The 20567-nt window shown below is 34.6% G+C and overlaps 2 protein-coding genes across 2 annotated transcripts; one reads left to right on the forward strand and one right to left on the reverse strand.

Annotated features, from left to right (window-relative positions):
* The first annotated feature begins 2497 nt into the window (after positions 1-2497).
* Positions 2498-9457, forward strand: LOC129805272 (E3 SUMO-protein ligase ZBED1-like). Its single transcript, XM_055853074.1, has 6 exons — positions 2498-2717; positions 4590-5455; positions 5879-6016; positions 7950-8136; positions 8787-9030; positions 9086-9457. The coding sequence occupies exons 1-6, from the start codon at positions 2557-2559 to the stop codon at positions 9449-9451; spliced, it is 1962 nt and encodes a 653-aa protein (XP_055709049.1). The 5' UTR covers positions 2498-2556; the 3' UTR covers positions 9452-9457.
* A 2468-nt stretch (positions 9458-11925) lies between these two features.
* LOC129805273 (ran GTPase-activating protein) lies at positions 11926-20541 on the reverse strand. Its single transcript, XM_055853075.1, has 3 exons — positions 20148-20541; positions 19444-20084; positions 11926-13129 (listed from the first exon to the last, which is right to left on the reverse strand). The coding sequence occupies exons 1-3, from the start codon at positions 20251-20253 to the stop codon at positions 12179-12181; spliced, it is 1698 nt and encodes a 565-aa protein (XP_055709050.1). The 5' UTR covers positions 20254-20541; the 3' UTR covers positions 11926-12178.
* Positions 20542-20567: the final 26 nt, after the last annotated feature.

Genomic DNA, 20567 nt, shown 5'->3' on the forward strand with positions numbered 1-20567 from the left:
TTTTTCGGCGCCTAACGGCGCCGCGCCAAAAACTTTTCATCGGCGCGCTCGGCGGCGCGCCGCAAAATTTCTCGGCGGCGGCGGCTAAGAAAAAAGCTGGGCGGCGCGCTAAAAACGGCTAAAAGTCGGCGCGCGCCGGGCTCTGCACCCGAACGGTATCATGTTGGGCTCGTTGAAAAGGTTTTGGAATTTCTGATAAGAATAGCTATGGTTTTTATCCGAAATTCAATTATATTAGATGAGATCATATATTCTGTCAGTAGAAGAGGTAAAAAGTTTGGAGTGGTATATCTCAGCTCCTGATGAACATAATTGGATGAGTGAACTATTGTTGGAAAGCTTGGTTCATTAGCTTTCAGAATCTGGTATACGTAATTGGCTATGGGTAAATCATGGTCATCCAGAACCATTTATGTCGAAGAAGACACTTTTTGCAACGTCTTTTTTGGCCATCTACTTCTGGGACCAGGAGTGACCCACAATTCTCGCACTTGGACTGTTCGTTAGAGGAACTCAAAGGGTATAATTTGTAGAAGAAACTTTTTTTTTGGACATCTTACTTTTTTTTATTCATCGACTTTTGCAAGAATTTTAACATTTTACACGCATAGAAAAAAATGACAGAAATCCTTCTATCTCATTTTCTGGACAAACTAATGAAGATATCGACTTGGAATGTTCTAAGTACTCCCCCATAAGTTGATGCAAGGAATCCAAATATCACATAAATTTCATCCCCACGTCTATCCTTCCCCTCCAGAAACCACTCTTTTAGGATTTTTGTAATTTTGTCCTTGCGTGTAAAATGTTAAAATTCTTGCAAAAGTCGATGAATAAAAAAAAGTAAGATGTCCAAAAAAAAAGTTTCTTCCACAAATTATACCCTTTGAGTTCCTCTAACGAACAGTCCAAGTGCGAGAATTGTGGGTCACTCCTGATCCCAGCAGTAGATGGTCAAAAATGACGCTGCAAAAAGTGTCTTCTTCGACATAAATGGTTCTGGATGACCATGATTTACCCATAGCCAATTACGTATACCAGATTAGAGATGTGCGCCAAGCCGATTTTAGCCGCTTGGCGCCAGCCGCCGAGTGTTTTTCTTAGCCGCCGCCGCCGAAAATATTAATTGCGCGCCGCCAGCCGCCGCCGCCAGTAGCTTTTTAGCGCGCCGCGGCGAATTTTGTTTATATTTGATTTTTTTTCTTTAAGTGCCCAGTTGTCCGGTGCAAATTGCAGTGGTAAGTAAAAATTTAGATAACTTTCTTAGACCTTTTATGTGCTGTGTTGGTTAATTTCAAATTTAGCATATTTGTCTCTATTTGAACACTGTAGAAGAAATCGCCGACTATCTGTTTTGCGGTAGTCAATAGAGAAATTGGCAAATAAATCTGTTTTATTGATAAATTGATTTGGTATCGCTGATCTACTAGAGTCATAAATCACAAAAGCATTTTAAAACAAAAAATCGGTACTTAATCGGTTCATTACCGATGAAGATCAATGCAGTCTGGTTCGAAATTGTAGTACTTTTCCAAAAAATCCAAATTTAACCAAATCGATTGAAAAATGAGACTTTCAAAGTGATTGACTTTTGACTTTCAATAATTCAAAATGGCGAATTTTCCGGTCATAGGTATGTTTAGGCGAAATGTTCACCTGGACCAGCTCTAAAACAAAGGGGAGGGGGAAAAGTAAAGAGGTTGGGCATGAGATAATGTCATTTGAGGAGGGGTCATCGAAGACCGGAAGTTGATATCTTTTACCGTTTAAGCTCCAGAACAGTGACAAGTTGAAAAAAAAGTCAATTATACAACTGCTCTCTCTTTGAGTTCGAGTAGTAATTATTCTAATTGTTTATATGGGTGGCTGTCTATGATTACTATAAAACGATATATATTTTTAGAAAAACATTAAGAATTTTTAAAATTAAACATTGACAAAACTGAAGTTGTGCTCGAACTGTAGTTGTGCTTTTTGACTAATAATTCACAGATCAGTTGAAAATGTCATTGGCTTGTATATCTTGAATGTGTATGAAATTACACATTGTTTGTCTTCTGTCCTTATTTCATAATCTTGGACATTTAAAGTCAGATTAGGGATCCCATCATCACCGCAACAAAGTAATTTTCAATATATAGGGGGAAGTAAGGCACCTTTGAAACGGAGTACCTTTGAAATTGGCTTTTTTTCTCCTATTTTGAAATGGAACTAGACTTTATTATGATATAATTGAGCTTAAGAAACCAATTAAGAAACTAAATTGAACTATGATCAGAATGAGGCTCAATTCCTTTTTAAAATTGGAGAAAAATCCCAATTTCAAAGGAGCCTCACTTTCAAAGGTGCCCCACTTTCCCCTAAACACTTTTTTGTCGCAGTAAATGCAATTTTTGTAATACTGCTTTTGAATTACTGTTAAGCGACAGAGCGTTAACGGAACAAAATTTGTATAAAAAAAATCCCCAATACTATTGGAAGAGCTGTCAGTGATTTATTTGGCGCAATATTTTTGTGGAAGAAAGTCATTTTTTCATCTGCGTGCAACCTACAAAAATGGATGAACAGGTGAAAGAAAAGTTCATAATTAAAACATCTGGATCAGAAGATAAGCCCAAATATTATTTTGGGCGTATGGAAAATAAAAGTGAGAATAAAGTTATCGAACCAGAAAAGATTTTTTGCAGCCTCTGTTGGAAGGACAAGATAACCAAAACGTAAGTTCTTTTTTCTTATATTAAACCCTTTTCTCTCCCGGAAGATGTTTTTTCTGTACTTTCTTCTTATTTATTCAATTTATTTGAGAAACAAATACTTCTTGTGCATAACTGCAAATAAGAAGAAAGTCCAAATCGAAGATTCTTTTTGCAAGCATCTGTTAAACCTTGCAAGACACGCAAGACACATTCATATATCTATTGCATTTAGGGGGAGGCTTTGAACTTTCGCATACAAAAATGATGTTCAAGTTCAGTGATTTTTTCTGACTACCATGCAAACTGTATGGATTCTCCAACTATGCCAAAAAAATGTCTTACTTATAAGGTTTATAATCCCACCAAACAAAATTCCAGGAAATCCTTAGATTTTCCTCTAGAGGAAAATGAAAATTTAATGGCGATTTATCCGATAGATGAATCAAGTTTCTATTATCGCACACGATTCACGCCATCATTGAACACCCCATTTTCACCGTAAATTTTGCACCGGACACTAAAAGTTGCACATCATTGTTTAAAGGGAACTCTAATCTACTTGATTAAACCATTTTTATATAGAATAAAACATTTTAATATCACTTTTTTGGAACTTTTCTGAGAGATGTTTTATTGACATTAAAAACCATTTTTTTGATTGGTTCTACGAGAATTTCACTCCCGAAACGGTTAAATCTGATGAATACTTTCTTAAAAAGTCCAAATATCACCAAATTTACACGAATCAATAAGTTTTTAAAGCTAAAAATTGACTAAAACTCTGCAAGCGAGAAGACCACACAAGATTCCACCATTCCTCCACGGAGCCGGATATGCACAAAAACGTTTGAATGCGCATCATTGAAGATTTCTCTGTTCCTGCAGCTGCAGGAATCGGGATTTAGCACAGATATTGAGCTTCAGCAGGTGAACAAGCTAAAATTTTCACAAAACAGCTTCTCACGGACAATTTCTTTTCTTTGTCATGCAAAACAACACAATAGTGAGGTTATGTCAAAGATTGTCAAAAAACCAGTTGTAAACTGTATGAGCTTATTGCAGATGTGATTCTTTCATTGCACATTCAGTTTGTGCAAGCTTGAAAAATATTTTTATATCAAAGAAATGCAAAATTGCTTAATAATTACTCAACTGCAGCCTATTTGAGTCAAATTACTTCTTGTTTATCAACTTTACGATTTTTAAGTTTTCCTTTTTAGTGGTGGATCAAATCGGTAGATTACAATAGATGTGAATATGAGGGATCGTATCTAAAATGAAGTTTCCTGGAAAATATCTGAAAGAAGCAGTCTTCTATATGCGATCGATGAATCTGAGTCAAGTTTGTGAATTTTGTTCCACCCACAAAAAGTGCCTGTTCAGCCTAAAAGATTTTTACATAAATCTGATTCCTAATAACCCTTCTACCCTTTGTGATAGTAGTTTTTCAGAAAAGTGATATTAATTCTGCACAATCGTATGAAATATTGCACAGCAAAATTACAGTTTTGGACCTGTTTTTATTTTTTGTTTCCTGAAACTAGGAAAAAAGGATTAGACTCTCAATTTTTTCAGGAAAGATGGGATTTAAGGTTAGCTATTACAATATATAGCCATATGTGAGATTCATAAAGGAATATGGGAGAAATATGAAGTGTCTGAAGGTAGCGTATGTGCGAACGATCAAAGCCTCCCCCTACACATGACAAGGCAGGCATACGCAAAGTTGACAATTTTGGATCTTTTGTAAATAAATTCTTATCATAATAAATTCATGATAAATTCTTTTCTTAGGCAGTTATTCTGTTACTCTATTTAAATAAATAATGTTTATTGATAATTTCAATGTAAGGTAATCCTAATAATAAGAAAACAATCATTTGTATATTGCAGATATGGGAAACAAACCTCGTCAAGTAATTTGTACAGGCATTTGGAAAATGTACATGGCATCAACATAAAAAATATACCTCCAAAGAATCAGAAAAAAATTGATGAGGTGCTAGTGAAACCTCAAACGACCACAGTACATAATGCTAATAAAACGATTGCTGATAAATATCGTATTGGAAGGGAATTAGCCCTCCTTGTATGCAGAACGTTAACTTCCTTCTCTTTTGTCACCGACGAAGCCTTCCAGGATTTTGTCATAAAGATAGGAGGAGTGAAAGATAGAAGTGATTTCCCATCGAGATCAACAATTTCCCGCCAATGCTTGGATGACATTTACAGCCGCTGCTACTCTGATCTTAAAGCATTGATTGAATGTAAAATGGGAGAAACTGGAAGCATCACCACAGATATGTGGACGGATGGATACAAGAAAGTATCTTATATTACGATGACTCTTCATTTCATCGCTGCAGATATGCAACTTATAAATGTAACACTTTCAACGCAAAGTATTCACGGTTCTCATACAGGGGAGAATCTATCGAAAGAGATTGAAAAAGTCCTGATGGACTTTAATTTACTCGGAAAAAATCTCATTTTCGTCACTGACGGTGGCTCGAATGTTATTAAAGCAACACGCCTCTTAGGCTATCAAAGACAACCTTGCATAGCTCATGCCCTACATAGGTTGGTCATGAAGGATCTGATGGAAGACCAAAGAATCGTTCGGCTGAAAGAAATTGTTTCAACATTGAAGGGAATATATAGAGCTCTGTCCTCAAAGAAACCAGAACTTGAAAAAATGTTCAAGGCAAAGGAAAATGAGAAGATGTGGGAACATTTTTTGGAGAACTGCGCGAAGATCGGTAAGTTTTAGCTGAAATTTTTTCAATATTTGTCAAGCTATAAACATTTTTTTTCAAACTATACGACTTGAAATTTTGACTAACTTGACTTGATATTTTCAGGGTAGCTAATTAAATAGATTCTCTAGTGAAGTACACACACTTGCAAAATAAATATTTCTGCTGCTTATTTTTTTGCATAGCCATGTAAATTTATTAGAAGAATTGACTGTTTTATTGATTGATAACTTTCACTGTTGGCCGTGGTCACGCGGAACGTCTTCAGAAAAATTGTCGCCCTTATTTAAATTTGAATTGAAGAATACTTTTGACTTTCTCAAGACATATGTATAGAGCCCTGAAAATTTCATTTTGATCTGATCATTAAAAAAATCACCAAAAGTTGTTAATATCTAAAGAAAATATTCTATAAAACTTTTTTAGGAGATGAAGAAGATTCAGCAGAACAATTTTTCACATTTGAGTGGGAAACATTGGGGTCCTACACAAGTCTCAAAAAAATGTGCGAGACTAGGTGGAGTTCCATGCTCTTAATGATTGATAGCTACGTTAAAAGCCAAGGTGAGACATAATATATTTTTTAAAGTTCTTTTTTTATGCCATTGTTATTATTATTAATCGTATCGGGATTGGGATATTTATTATAATGCAATCATGTTTATATGTTATACTGTTGTTCTATCCCGTGTTGGAAAAATCTGTCACTGACTTCTTTTGTGTCTCAATATTACAGAGGATAAATACGAAGTCAATTTCATAGTCTTTTGCAGTCATACAGGTAAATTAAATTTAAGAATAACATTGATATAGTGTCGGTATTGGCAAATTATATAATGCTTTCAACTTTCTATTGCATTTTTGTTTTTTTTTTGTTTATCATAAAAACTTAGTAGGGGAAAGTCGTCTGCCTTTAAATGCAGCAGCCTTCAAATATTGCGATTTTTTCGTTGTTCTCAAAAGCATAAATTATATTCTATTAACTATTAGGTAGCTATCCATCATCCTCACAAATCATCAAAAAATGGAGAGCCTAGCTCCTATTTCCTAGATGCTAGATCAAAAAAAATGAAAATGAGCTCTAAACTGTAATTTTGATGTTCCACAAATCATGTGATTTTTCATAGTAAAAATCATTTTACAAATAAATCTTCCATTGTGACACATAGAAGGTTAATCAGGCTTAATATTTCTGTTAAAACATTTTGGTTCAGATGACACAATTTTTGTAGGTGGCAAAAATTTGCAAATATCACCCTGCAGCAGCCTTTAAATGCTAATGTCGTGTGCCTTTAAATCCTATCTTTCCGTACATCAAAACATGTGAAATCGAACTCCTACTTTTCTCTGACGAACGTCATACAAATACCTATAACCTGCTATCTTGCTCCGGTCGGGATGTTTCAAGTTGACAATTTTCAACTTCAATGGCTTTTTCTTCCAAATTTTCATGTGCAAAACAGTGCTTCAGAAAAATGTGAAGAAACGTTATTGTTTAATGTCTTTTGACTGCAGTGATGATTTTAGTGAGTGCGTTAGGCTTCAACCTAATCATTTATAGCCCATTTAGTTTTATTGATTCAATATTCTCAGTGAAAAAAAAACATTTAAAGGCAGCTGCCTCGCGTTTAAAGGCAGACTATGCCAGCTGCCTTCATACAAATCGACATCACTTTTTTAATTTCCTCAGAAGGAAAAACTGAGGACTTGCAAGTGCTGAATGAAGTAATCATATACGCCGAATGAACAAGAGAATTTTTTGGTGTAGTAGAAAATAAAATCCATTTTGTGGATTCTTCAGAAAAAAATCTTAAATTTGGATCTCCATTTTTCGTTTGAAAGCAGACGACTTTCCCCTAACTGTTTTCTGGGTAAGATTCACTTTCATTAAAATTCATAGGATGTGTGTTTTAAGTAATGCATATTCCATTAACGCATTTTTTTAACTGCATGTCTGTTTCATTATAATAGTTACTGCTTCACGTGTTGGTAGTTTGGACAAAATAAAAAAAAATTCATTACAGTAGACTCGACTCTCTCAAATTCGGGCATTTGGGACCGAAATGTCACCCGAATTAGAGAGAAATTCGGGCGTCAAATTTTATAAAAACCCCTTAATAATGCAAAATCACATCATGACTACACACTTTTTATCTATTTATGTCTACAAACTTTTTTTTTCAAATTTAACTGCTGCCCGAATTAAAAAGTAGTCCGATCTTAAAAGAGCTGAATTAGCGAGAGTCTACTGTATTTTAAAATTAAATATATAAAATACAAAGTAATTCAGAGAAACTTTGATTCAGTTATTAATATTTTAGTGCGAATATTTTTTTGGTTTTAAAAAAGAATCACATTATGAACTATCACAAATTATGTCAATGAATTACTTAGAATTTTAAAAGTCTATTTAAAAAGCTTGTTTGAAGTCTAAATAGAAATAATGTTATGTTCTTTCAAATGTTTATTTAAAAAATATCGTATTATTATATCTTAGATTTGTACCAGGAAGCTATAATGAAGATTAAAAGATTTGATCTTTTACTTGCTGACAATGATCTCACCATTCTGAAAGAGGTAATCCCCGTCTTGGAAATATTCGCCAATGCAACGAAACTTCTTGAAGGTTCTAATTACTCAACTATAAACTTGGGTCTCTTGGTTTATAAGGAGATTCAAAACAGGTATGCCAAATTTATGTATTCCTTTAATTCATATTATACTCCATTGGTACATCTGATTCAGAAAATGAAAATTATCTAAATAGAAACTCCCTGACTACCGTAGAATGCATTTTTTTTAACTTGGAAAGATTTTTTTTTTCGAAAAACAGTGTCTGCTATTCGATTAATATTCCTATAAAATGTTACATCATTCTGTTTTACTACTGTTTAGTTCTGTTCTAAAATGACTGGTGGTCTTAAAAGTGCTTGAACCCCTATTGACATTTTGGTCAAAATATTAAAGTAATCCTTACTTTTAAAATTACAGTGCCCGCTTTCTTATTTGGGAAACAAAATGACAGATGTCAGCTTCGTTATTCTAATGATATTTAATCAACGGCTCAAAAATAAATATTATAATACAAGTTTTCTTTTTAATATTTGTGTACGACGAAAATAAAAATTTTAAAGAAATCTTATTTAAAAGATATTTAAAAAAAAGCTCTTAATTATTATACTTCACTTATTTAATAAAAACTTGCATTTTAAATATAACCGCTAAAATGTCATCCGAATAAGAAAGTGGGCATTGTACTTACATTTTTTTGCTGATGGTACTTAGTAGGCTTTTTTATTGACTTACTATATTACCACAATTAATATATTTTTAGCTTGGTTGATCTGCAAAAAAAGTCAACCAAATCAGAGATCCAAGCAACAATGTGTGAAATTCTAAAGAATCACCTCGAAAAAAGGTACAAAGTCACCGAAGAAATGCTTCTGGGTGCGCTTCTTGATCCGACCCTACAACACTTGCCTGCAATAGAAGAGTGGTTAAAGGAAAATAATTTCGAGAGCAGAAGTGACTTTTTATTTTCGAAGATCAATGATGAAAATGGAAAAGAACCTGATTTGGTAAATATAATAAGATATCTTTCTCTGAAGTTTTACTAATTTTGTTTAATTTTAGCCTCTACACGAAAATGTGGATTCTAAGAGCATAAGATTGGCTCTAGCTAACAAACACCTGCCTCAGAACAATCCAGCGTGTACGACCCTCAGAGAAGAATATGCATCATTTAAATGCGTAAAGGACAGAGTGGAAGACCCATTAGAATGGTGGAGTGCAAAGCGCAGCGTATTCCCAGTTTTATCTGAAAAAGTTAGGAATGTGTTTTGCATTCCTCTTACTTCCGCGCCAAGCGAAAGAAATTTTTCTTCAGCGGGTGGGGTCATTACGCAAAAAAGGTCACGTTTGAGCCCATCTACGGCCTCAAAGATCCTGCTCATTCATGATAATTATAAAACTCTACAAAAATACAAAATAGTGAATTGAGGCCGAAATCATGTGTGATTACCACTTCTCCTCGCCAGTGCTCCTCCACTTTTCAATACTTATATTAAAATGAGTCGAAAAAAAAATTTTACATTTAACTTTAATGACGAGATGTTTTTTTACTGAGTGAAAATCAACAATTTTTTGCCAAAAAAGAGCTCTGTGAAAAAGTTATCTGAAGGTGCGATTCCAAAACCGATTTCAAAGTAGTAAATTGCTCAAATCTATTCTAAATTTAATAAAGCCTAATTTTCACCCGATTTGGTCAATTAATTAATTAAAAGGTTAATGATTTTTTGAAACCCTCTTCAACTCTTTTCAACAACACGGTAAATCGATAATTTATGTGGCTTGCAATCGAGAAATATTACGGAAAAAAGTCTGGCGCGCCTAGCTGAGCCGCAGCCGATTGCTTCAGCTGGCGCGCCGGCGCGCAGCCAGCCGCCGACAATTTTCAAGTGTTGGCCGCCGCCGCCGAAAATATCTCGGCGCACATGTCTATACCAGATTCTGAAAGCTAATGAACCAAGCTTTCCAACAATAGTTCACTCATCCAATTATGTTCATCAGGAGCTGAGATATACCACTCCAAACTTTTTACCTCTTCTACTGACAGAATATATGATCTCATCTAATATTACTTCTGAGGTATATTTCGATCAATGTTTTGAGTAGTTTATGAATCGGTCCAAATCGATTGAGAACCGGTAAACGGTAAATGATGTGGAAATAAATTTAAGGTATAGCAACTAAGTCACGAGTTCGAGCACTTCACAAAGCCTGGGACGCTTTGCCACTTGTTTTTATATGATTCGTTCTTGGTTCAAATTTTTAGTTTAAAGACCACTTTTAATAAAACAGATAAAATTAAAGTGATTAAGATTAAGAAATCTTAAGTATAAAGGGTAAGGGCTCATAATTTTGGACAGTCTGCTTATAAGCATCGATGTTCCAAGTTTGAAGTGCGATATTTTCAATACTAATTGACTTTTTTTGTTACTCTATTTTCAGAAGGGTTGTGTAGAAACTTATCAAGCTATATATCATCTTATTTTTACTACAATTAGTTTTAATACATTTAAAAATGAATTGATATGTAGAGGTGAATTTGACTCTTATTTTGGACAGCTTGGTATTTATTTGGACAAGTTAGCTGTAAATTTGGATAGCTAATCCGCCTCAACAGGATGCTCATTGTTCTTCATTTCATGAACCAATCTTACCAAGTCCTCTTCCTGTTCATGTGGAAACGTTGAATGTTACAAGAAGCCCGGAAACTTTCCATATCATTCATTAAAGTAAGTTGACTTCGGTACTCCAAGTACGTGCGGATTCGCTCATTCCCTGGCCTTTCCTGGGGCCTTTCAAGGCATTTCTCTTCCCATTCTGTTAATGTCTTAAAAATTTCCCATTTTTCACACGAAAAATCTAATTTGCAAGGCAAATCTCACTTCAGGTCAAATGTACAAATCACTACTAACGTGAATCAACACAATATTCAATAAATTTAGTGTCCAATTTTATCCTCAGTGTCCAAAATAAGAAACTGGGCAAAATTATGAGCCTTTCCCCTACATTCAGCATATTTAAAATTTAGATCAGTCTTGAGATTTTGAAAAATCTCCTAAATTTTGAAAATCCACCAAATAAAAAAGTTATTAAATAAATGCTGTAGGATAATATTAATGAAGTTTCAGAGTTTTCAGCATTTAGGGTAAGTGTGCCAAATTCCGGCCAGCTTGTAATTTCGGCCACATTTTTTGTTCTTAGAATTTCAATGAATTTTTAGTTTTTGCTTACTCTAGAAATAATACCATGCGAAAAATAAAATGTCGATTAGAAGAACAAGATTATTTGAGAAAGATATTTGAAGAATTCCGGAAGGGCAAGGAACTATGAAAATGAAAGTGGCTGAAATAGTCCACTAATGTTATGTCAACATTTTTATTCATTTTAGAATGTATTAAGCAGGGGCATGACATTTCCTATGTTTCCCATATGTTTCTAGCGTGCCGAAAAAGCTTTTGGGTTTATTAGCTGTTTTCTGTCATTGTAGAATGAATAACAAAAAATATAAATGCCAAATAAAAGCCAATTTAATAACGAAAAAGCAACCGAAAACCCCAATTTGGCAACCTACGTAGTTTTGGAGATATCTCGTGAAATATGTACGAAAACAGGCAAAAATGTACACTAAAACTGGTCGCATTTTTCAGTGCTAATGTCACTTCCCTGGTATTAAGAATGAATTTAGAGAAAATAAAGACAGTAGACTGTCTACAATTTTTCAAGGAACACTCCTTACAAAAAAGTAACAAATAAATTCTATTTGTATTAAAAATATTACATTTCAAACTTGAGACTTTGGCGCTTACATGCAACTATGCCGAAATTTGGCACACTTACCCTAACAGAAATTCAATTCGCTGAGAGGGAGTGGACATTCCAACAAGACTCAACATGAAAAAAAAGTCTTGTGAGCAGAATGAACAATTATTTTACTTTCATTGAATCTACATAAGTTACCGTAATTTTAATTACAAAAATGTCTGTATTAAAAATTAAAAAGAAAGGCCTACAAATTACAATTTTTAGCCTCGACTATAAATTATAATTTCGGCCATATAATTTTGCATTTAAATTAAGTTACGATTCCAGTAATGTAGTTTTATTAAAACATGCGTATCCTTAATAAACTTTTTTTTTTAAGGAACAGCTGCATGGTAATTAATCAAGTTTGAATTGATCAAGGAAACATTGGAAAGTACCTCTGAGATCTGATGGGAAAAAGTCTCTCTGCATGGCACTTTCAAGAGCACTTCGGCATGCCTTGGGATCATAGGTTGGTTTGAAGGACTTGTCTTCACAGCGTAGAAGACACAATTGGATCAGAAAGAAATTCCTCACGGAATTCACCTGAGATTTATCCTGAGCATATTTGAGAGCATCAGCAAAGAGGTCATCAGACACTGCAAGGGCTTCCTTGGACTGCAGACTCAGGGCTGAACATTTGAGAATGGCAAAGACAAGGTAAACCAAGTAGAATTCACCGGGTAGCCCATTCAAATAGTTCCGGAAAGCCGCAGTTCTATCTTTAGCATCAATTTCCTCAAACATCGCCAAAGTCGGCTGTTCAGCACGACAAAATGCTTCAACAGGCGTTACTTCAGATCTCAAAACATTTCGATTTGGCATAATCTCTTGCTCAGCATCTTCAACTGCATCATCAGTCTCTTCATCGTCTTCTGCACATTCATCGTCGTCTTCAATATATTCCAAATCTTCCGTGTCAATTTCCTCTTCCTCCATTTCATCTTCTCCTTCGTCATATTCCTCCTCACCCTCAGAATCATCCTCCTCCAGTGAACCCAAAGTATGTTCCAGGTTGAATAGTCTAAGCTCTTCCATGATCATCTCCCTACACTCCTGTCCAAATTGATTTCCATCTAACAACAAACTCTGAAGATTAATTTTATTGGCCATGGCTGATGCCAAAGAAAGGCCACCATTTGGCCCAATTTCATTATTTGTGAGATTAAGAATCTCCAGAGCTTCGTGCTCATCACTAAGAACTTCACTCAGCAACGTGGCTCCACGTGTCTTAAGCAAGCAATCACCAAAGTTAATTTCTCTGAGTTGTTGCATATTACTGATGGCATCAGCAAGGGCATCAGCACCCTAAAAAGCAATAGTTAACAAAAAAAAGGCCCTAAATATTAAGGAAAAATTGGTTTTATTCGTGAAATAAGATATAGGGGAAGTGCTTGTAATTTGGGACAGCGTTCATATAAGCACCACTGTCCAAAATTTGAAGTGCAATATTTTCAAGTTTATCCTTTGCTTTTTCTAAATACTTTTAAAAATGACAAAAAAAACATGTAGGGTAAATGGGCCAAATTCCGGTCAGCTTGCAATTCCGGCCACCGTTTTCTATGTAAAAAATGTAGCTTCGACAAACGAGATGACGTGAGTGAAAAAGACATTGAAAGAATTCCCTAAAGGCAAAAAACTATGAGAATGAAGGTGGCCGAAATAGGGCACCAAAGCTATGTCTACATTTTTATTCATATTAAAAATGTATTAAGAATGATTTTAGAGTAAATAAAGACGATAAATGGTTTACAAGGTTCTAAGCAACACTCCTTAAAAAGAGGGAATGAAAAAAAATCAATTTTTATTAAAAAATATTACATTTCAAACTTGAGACTTTGACGCTTGCATGCAACTATGCCGAAATTTGGCACACTTACCCTAGACATGAATTTGACTGTTATTTTAGACACCTTTGTTTGTAATTTTGGATATTTTGTTTGCAATTTTGGACATTTTATTTGTTATTTTGAACACCTTGCTTACAATTTTGAACACTTTGTAATTTTAGACACCTTATTTGTAATTTTGGACACCTAACATGCCTCAATAGGTTGTCCACTGTTGTCCATTTCAAGGATTTCAAGAATTCAACCCATCAAGCCCTCTTCATATTTATTTTCCCGGGCATTTTATTGCAAAACATATTGAAAATTGAACGAATTTAGTATTACAAACTTTAAAAAAAAATATTTAAATAGAAAATATTATTATTCATTAAATATTGAAAGAAAAATTCAGAATTATAATCAATTTATTTGTAGTATTCACTTCATCCTCATAGGCGTCTTCTATACGAGGGGATTTCGAAATGCACCCCACTGTGCTATGCACCGGTGAGTCTCGGGAAATCTCCCCTAGCGGTTCATTTCTGAGATAAATTTTCTCCACACTCTGTTATAAATTCTCCAAGTGTGCTCTAACTAAAATAGATAGTCTGGAAAACTTTCTATTTTATTTCGAAACGTTTCGAACGTCAATTACACAGTGTTTTACAATCAAAGAATTTGTTAAAGAGTGGTAAAGTTAATATTTAGCCTGGTGACGAACAACGAAAAATATCGTAAGTTTTTATTTTCGTATTAATCAACTTTATTCATATACGTAAGGGTCTCTAAGTTCACTTTTCAGCTGACAAATTTCATAACTATACAAGGATGTCTATTTAACAATTCGACCATATTTTAATGAAGATTAAACGATACATTCTGAAGAGTGATCGATGTCCCTATTTCACTAGCTTTTCGACTCTTGATAACTTTGAAAATAGTTCACGGGAAAAACATCTCTTGAAAAACACAAAAAATATTTAGAACTGCTTGAAATGTCAAAATATTCGAAAATAAAGAATGGAACTTTCGAAGAGGGAGATTTTAAGCGCCAAAAGATAGGCAAAAATGCACCGATCTACTAAAGCTCAGTGGGGAACTTTTTTTTTCAAAATGGTGGTTTCGAAATAAAATCCCCCCGTTTAGATGCTCCCATAGTGTCCAAATTACAAACTGTCCCAAATTACAAGCAGTTATCCGATATATTATAAACTAGAGATCTTTCTAAATTTAGAACCACTAAGGCTCTACCTAAGGGACAAAAAGCAAAAACATTCTATTGTATATGCATTTGCCTATTAAAATGTGCTGTTTTTGCTCGGAGTAGCTCCAAAATATAACAGCATTTGGTTTAGTGAATTGTATTCGAAGTAGGAACAAATGCCAAGTAATTTAATTAAGACACAAGTAATTTAAGAACCGTGTATTACCATGGCCACTCAATGGGTCAAGTGGTAGGAGCACTCGTTCTATGATGCAAATGCCCCGGGTTCGAATCTCCTTTAGGTCACCAGGAATTTTTCTGACGTTAAAGGTGTTCGGATTATATCCAGTGAGCTTCACTGCACTTGATTTCACGTGGCATGGGACTAACAACCTCATCCCGTACAAGAAAAAATAATAATGCATGCCTAGAAATCCCCTTGCGGGAAGGCCTTGTTCCTTCATGGAATGTTGTGTCAGCATTATTATTAATATTATTATTAAATTGTTACCAATCTAGAGGAGAAACAGTAAGAGATACGAACTTCGGATTGTCGAAGGATCCCCTCATAAGTTGACCCAAGGAACATTATTACCCAAGAAACAATTTTTTCTCAATATAGTCTTATAGAATTTCCGAATCATGGCTTATCAGAAAGTCTCAAAGAACGATTTGCTTAAATAACGCTTGTAGACTACTTAAAATAGTCATTGAGACCTTTATATATAAAAGTGGCGCACCATTAATGGGCTCAAGTGACTCTATAAGCATTGCTGTGAAAGGAAACTAAAGAGTTCTATGAGACAGTCTTATAAAACATCTATATAGCATCTGAGAGAATGCTTATACAATACTCTAAATTTAACATTATAAACGGGTATGAACCTGTTATAAGACCATAATCAGAATAATTAAAAGAATCACAAAATTTTTTTTTCGCTTTTGTACATATTTATCTAATTCTATTTTATGTAATTATAATTTTTTAATGTAATTTATCATGTTTAGGAATTTGTTAGTTCACCATTACCGCCATTCCAGAGATACAAAGATGGTCCCTGTAGCTGTGCCGCGACGCGAACCCACGTAAATCCATTTTGTTCCTGTTATATCGGTATATGAAGAAACGCCTCCAAACTTCGTCTCGACTGAATTTTCCGATTATTTGTAAATTTTAAAGACTGTTATGAGCATGCTACAAGTCTTCAATAGATCCAGGTCAAATTTAAGGGGAAATGAGGGGAAATCAGTGGAAGTTGTTGACATTTTGCGTGCAACGTTTGGATTGCAAAGCATTTTTCATATAAATACATTCAATAAGAGTAGATTTGCTAAATTCTGCTAATGTTTTAAGGTGAAAACGTGTTATGGTATAGTGATAACGAGTGTATAATCAAGAAATAAAGAAATTACTAAGTTTTACAGCATCTTCTCAAAGAATGCCTCACATTTTTTGTCAGTAGTGCTCAAAGAACTTCCTGAGCATCTTAGTAGTGCGCCACTTTTACATATAAGAGTCACTGAGACTCATTCGGGAGTACTACAAGCGGTTTTTAAGAAAAGCAGAGTATCGTATTTTGAGAACGGTACAAGCCAAAATGAAGGAGAAAATACTTTTTGGACGCTCCCATGGTATTTTTTTTTTATAAATTAAAAAGGTGCAAGTGCCACTGAAGGACAAAAAAAATGTTACAAACTGATAAAAGTGGATTAGTTTAATTTTTTGTGGAAATCATGATATTTTTCACGTAGAAAAAAGTGTTAGTGTATTCGAAGTCTAAGAGTCTTCTATAAGACACTATGCAGAGCAAATATGAGAATCTTATAACAGTTTTTAGTATTCTTCCATATTGTACTCATTGCTCTCTTCTATCCTAATAGAAAACTCACAGCGTAATTAATCTGTCTTCCATTTTTATTCATAAATTAAGAAATAAAAATTGCAGAAAAATAACAGAAGGCTCTAGAAAATATTGAGCAAATCGATAAAATAGGACTACTTTGATTTTCATTAAGAAAATAACTAGTATTTTCACGTGAAAAGGATTGTACTGAAACAAAGTTTATAAAAAGAACTTGTAGCACACCTTGAAATAAGATTCACAAGAAAATAGTTCTTAATGCTTTTGTTCTTATTAACACATACTTTGAGCTTGATGTAAGTAAAATATTATAGAAGATATTTTCTTGAGAAATATTATCTTATAAAAAGAGTTTCGTAGAATTGTATTATGCTTCTTATGAGACTTTTATATCTCTATCCTATAATTCCGCTGTCAGCTGTTCAGAAGATCATTATAAGATCATTTCAAGTATTTGGTTCTATAAGGCAGCTAATTTGCTAGTTGGGTATGATTTTAATTTCCCACCACCCCCTCCATCCCCATTTTTTTTTCAAATTGTCACCGTCCTCCTAGAGCTTAAACGGTAAGGGATATCAAGTTCCGGTCTTCGGTGACCCCCAGTCCGGTGAGTGATATTGACTTGCGGTCTTCAGTGACCCCCCATAAGTCAACATTCTCTATCGAACTAGCTTACCCAAATAACTCCCCCCCCCCATCCTTTCTATTCCCTCTAAAAACATGTTTTTTTTTAACTGTGCCGAAAATTGGCCCTGGCTGATCTGCTGAAAGACATCAAAAATTAGGTTTTTCTAACTGTTCTCAACATTTATCCATTTTTGGCATGATTTTCGGATATAGGGGAAGTTTTTGAAGGTTCGTATTAGAAAAGGAGTCCAAGATTTAAGATTTTTTATTGAATGCCACACACACCGAATCAATTATATCACTACACCAAAAAAATCTCTTACTTATTGGGTTCATAATTCTGCCTCACAAAATTCCTCTACAGAAAAATGAAAATGTAGCGGCATTTTTTACGAAGGTGCCCTGGTTAGCTTAGCTTCGTAGTACTTTTTTCCACCTCTGTAGGCCTCATTTTCCCCGAAAACATTATACCGGACACAAAAATTTGGGCATCACTACTTAGATGGAACTTTCATCTACTTGTTTTCACCATTCGTAGGAGGTATCACGCATTAAAAAATCTATTTTAAGCTTCTTTTTCTAACACATGTTTTTTGACACTCGGAAAACCATTTTTCCCTGCATTCTGACAGTCAGTTAAGAGTTCGGTTAGGTATGATTCTCTCATAATCACACCTAATGTAATCCTCAGATTTTCTCTAATACCTCCAATGGGTCTTACAGAACATATTTTGGACGTAACTGATTTCAAAAATGACTAGCCACCTATTTAAAGTGAAATGTAGGAAGTTCCACTTTAAAACAAGAAAAATTGAATGAGAAATACTCAAAATACATCGAAGTGGCAATTAAAGAATCACATCTACCATAAACAGTCTAGTTTCATCACTGCACAAATCAGAAAGTAGTAATCACACTTATTGTAATCCTTGTGTTTTCTCTAACGTCTCGAATCTGTCTTACAGAACATTTTTTTTAAACATCAGTGATTCTTAGAATTACCAGTGATTAATTTACCACATTAATTTACCACTTTCATTACCACATGGGCAATGAAAGAATCACACCTACCATAAGCAGATTCAGGTTTAATGTTTAATTTGACAGAAGTGAAATAAAACATCTGATGAAGTCTCATTTTGATGGGGAAGTGTGTGTTTTCCTTCGAGATTTTACTGAAAATTGTTTAATATCCCAATTTTCTTGTGAATTTATTCAGTGGAATCTCTGATGAGTCAAATATCCCGAGCGGCGTACACAGTGTGAGCCAAAACAGTGAGGAATTCTCAAATTCGGTGGTTAGTAATTTTGACAGATATTTTTACGAAGCTGCAAAATTCAATTTTCCTGAGCTCCAAGGGTGGTAATTTTTATGAATTTTGCTCCACATACAAAAACGACCCCCTTTAAACAAAAGATTTTCACGGTAAATATTAACCCTAATAAACCCCCTATATAACCTGGAATAGTTGCTTTTTCGAAAAGACACTTGCAATGTGCAAAAATGCATAAAATATTACACATCAGAATTACGATTTTAGGCCCATTTTTTATTTTTGCCTTTTGGACCTAGGAAAAAAGGCCTAGGCTTCCAAGTTTGTCAGGAAATGTGAGATGTAGGACTAGCTTTTAGATTGTATGTCCATGGATGTAATTAATTTAGTAACTTGGAAAAAAATCAACTTTTACGAAGCTGCAAAATTATGAAGGTGCAAAACCTTCCCCTATTAGGATATATTTCGGATATTTCAATCCTCCTATTTTCTCAAAGTGCTCAGATCCAGCTAAAATTCACTGGGTATATGTTTTGAATTATCATTAGCCGGCAATTTCGGGTCCGTCCAGCCGGACGGAAGAATAGAATAATAATAAGAATATTAGGATAATAATAAGAATATTAGAATATTATTAAGAATAATATTAGAATAAAAATAGTATAATAATATTAGAAAAATTGGTTATTAATGTTTCAAAAATCTAATGCTAAAAATTTAAAGTCTCGATCTTGGAAAATATTTAATTTGTCAATTTTCGGCTTACCACATTGCCCCAGGCTCCCCTAATGTTTGATGAATAAATTCAGTGGACAAATTTACTAACCTTGAGTCCAATGGTGTTGTCATTGAGATTTAGGACCTGCATTCTGGTATTCTCCCGGAGAGCAGCAGATAGGGCTGTAATGCCTTCATGGTAGATTCCATTTTGGGGCATTGTGATCTCCTCCAGACTCTTGACTTGAGCGAAAAATCCAGCCAAAGCTTCGGCTCCCTTGTTCTCAAGTCGATTTCTTCCCGCAACGAAGACTTTAAGCCTGAGAGGCGAATTTGCCTTTACACTGGCCTTGTGACATTCAGTCAGTGCTTTCGCCAGCATCTTTCCGCCATCGATTCCCAGGCCACAATTGTTCAGCTTCAGTTCTTGGAGTGAAAAACAAGCTGCACTGCTAAATAACTCCACAAGTCCCTTCATGCCATTGGGTCCCAGAGCATTGTCACTGCAATCGAAAACAGTAAGATGGGCTCCTGCATCAATGATACCACGACCCATGGCCGCCAAAGCGATGGGAATCTCTGTTTTCAAGCGCCCTGTGAAGGAATCCTTCCAAAGAGCCCTTTGGAATTCCGAATGTTTCTTCAGTGCTTTTCCCACTTCCTGGGCAGCTTCGACGCCCAATGTGTTCCCAGCCAAGTTTAAGTACTCCAATTTCTGGCACTTGTCAATAGCATCCGTAAGTTCCTTAACTGGAAATGCCCCCAAAAAACTTAGTCACCAGGCAATAAACAAAAAGAAGTTTATTGAAATACCTTCATCTTTGGTTCCCCAGTTCTTGGTTTTATCCTCAAACGACACTCCACTACCAGACACATTGTCTAGAGCTGCTGAAAGTGAGTTGAGATTTATTTCTGCCATAGTACAATTGTTATTTTGCAAAATTAATAGAACACGCCAAATAAAAATGCAAAAAGCCAGACGCTCCACTGAGGTTATGTTTGAAAAAGCCGAACGTTCGCGGGATGCTATATAAATTTATTTCGAAATTTTTGCAACACCTGGCTGTTTTCGAAGAAGAGATTCCTCTTTGAAAAGTAACGTATTTTATATGTTTTTTTTATTAACATTCAGAATCTTTTTTTTTTATCAAACTCGATATGCAAAAGGTTCTTTTTGAAAACCTATAAAAGATGAATATATTCATACAATAAACATGGAAAGTTTTAAAATTT

This window comes from Phlebotomus papatasi, chromosome 3 (assembly GCF_024763615.1).
Source record: "Phlebotomus papatasi isolate M1 chromosome 3, Ppap_2.1, whole genome shotgun sequence".
In the NCBI taxonomy this organism is placed as follows: Eukaryota; Metazoa; Arthropoda; class Insecta; order Diptera; family Psychodidae; genus Phlebotomus; species Phlebotomus papatasi.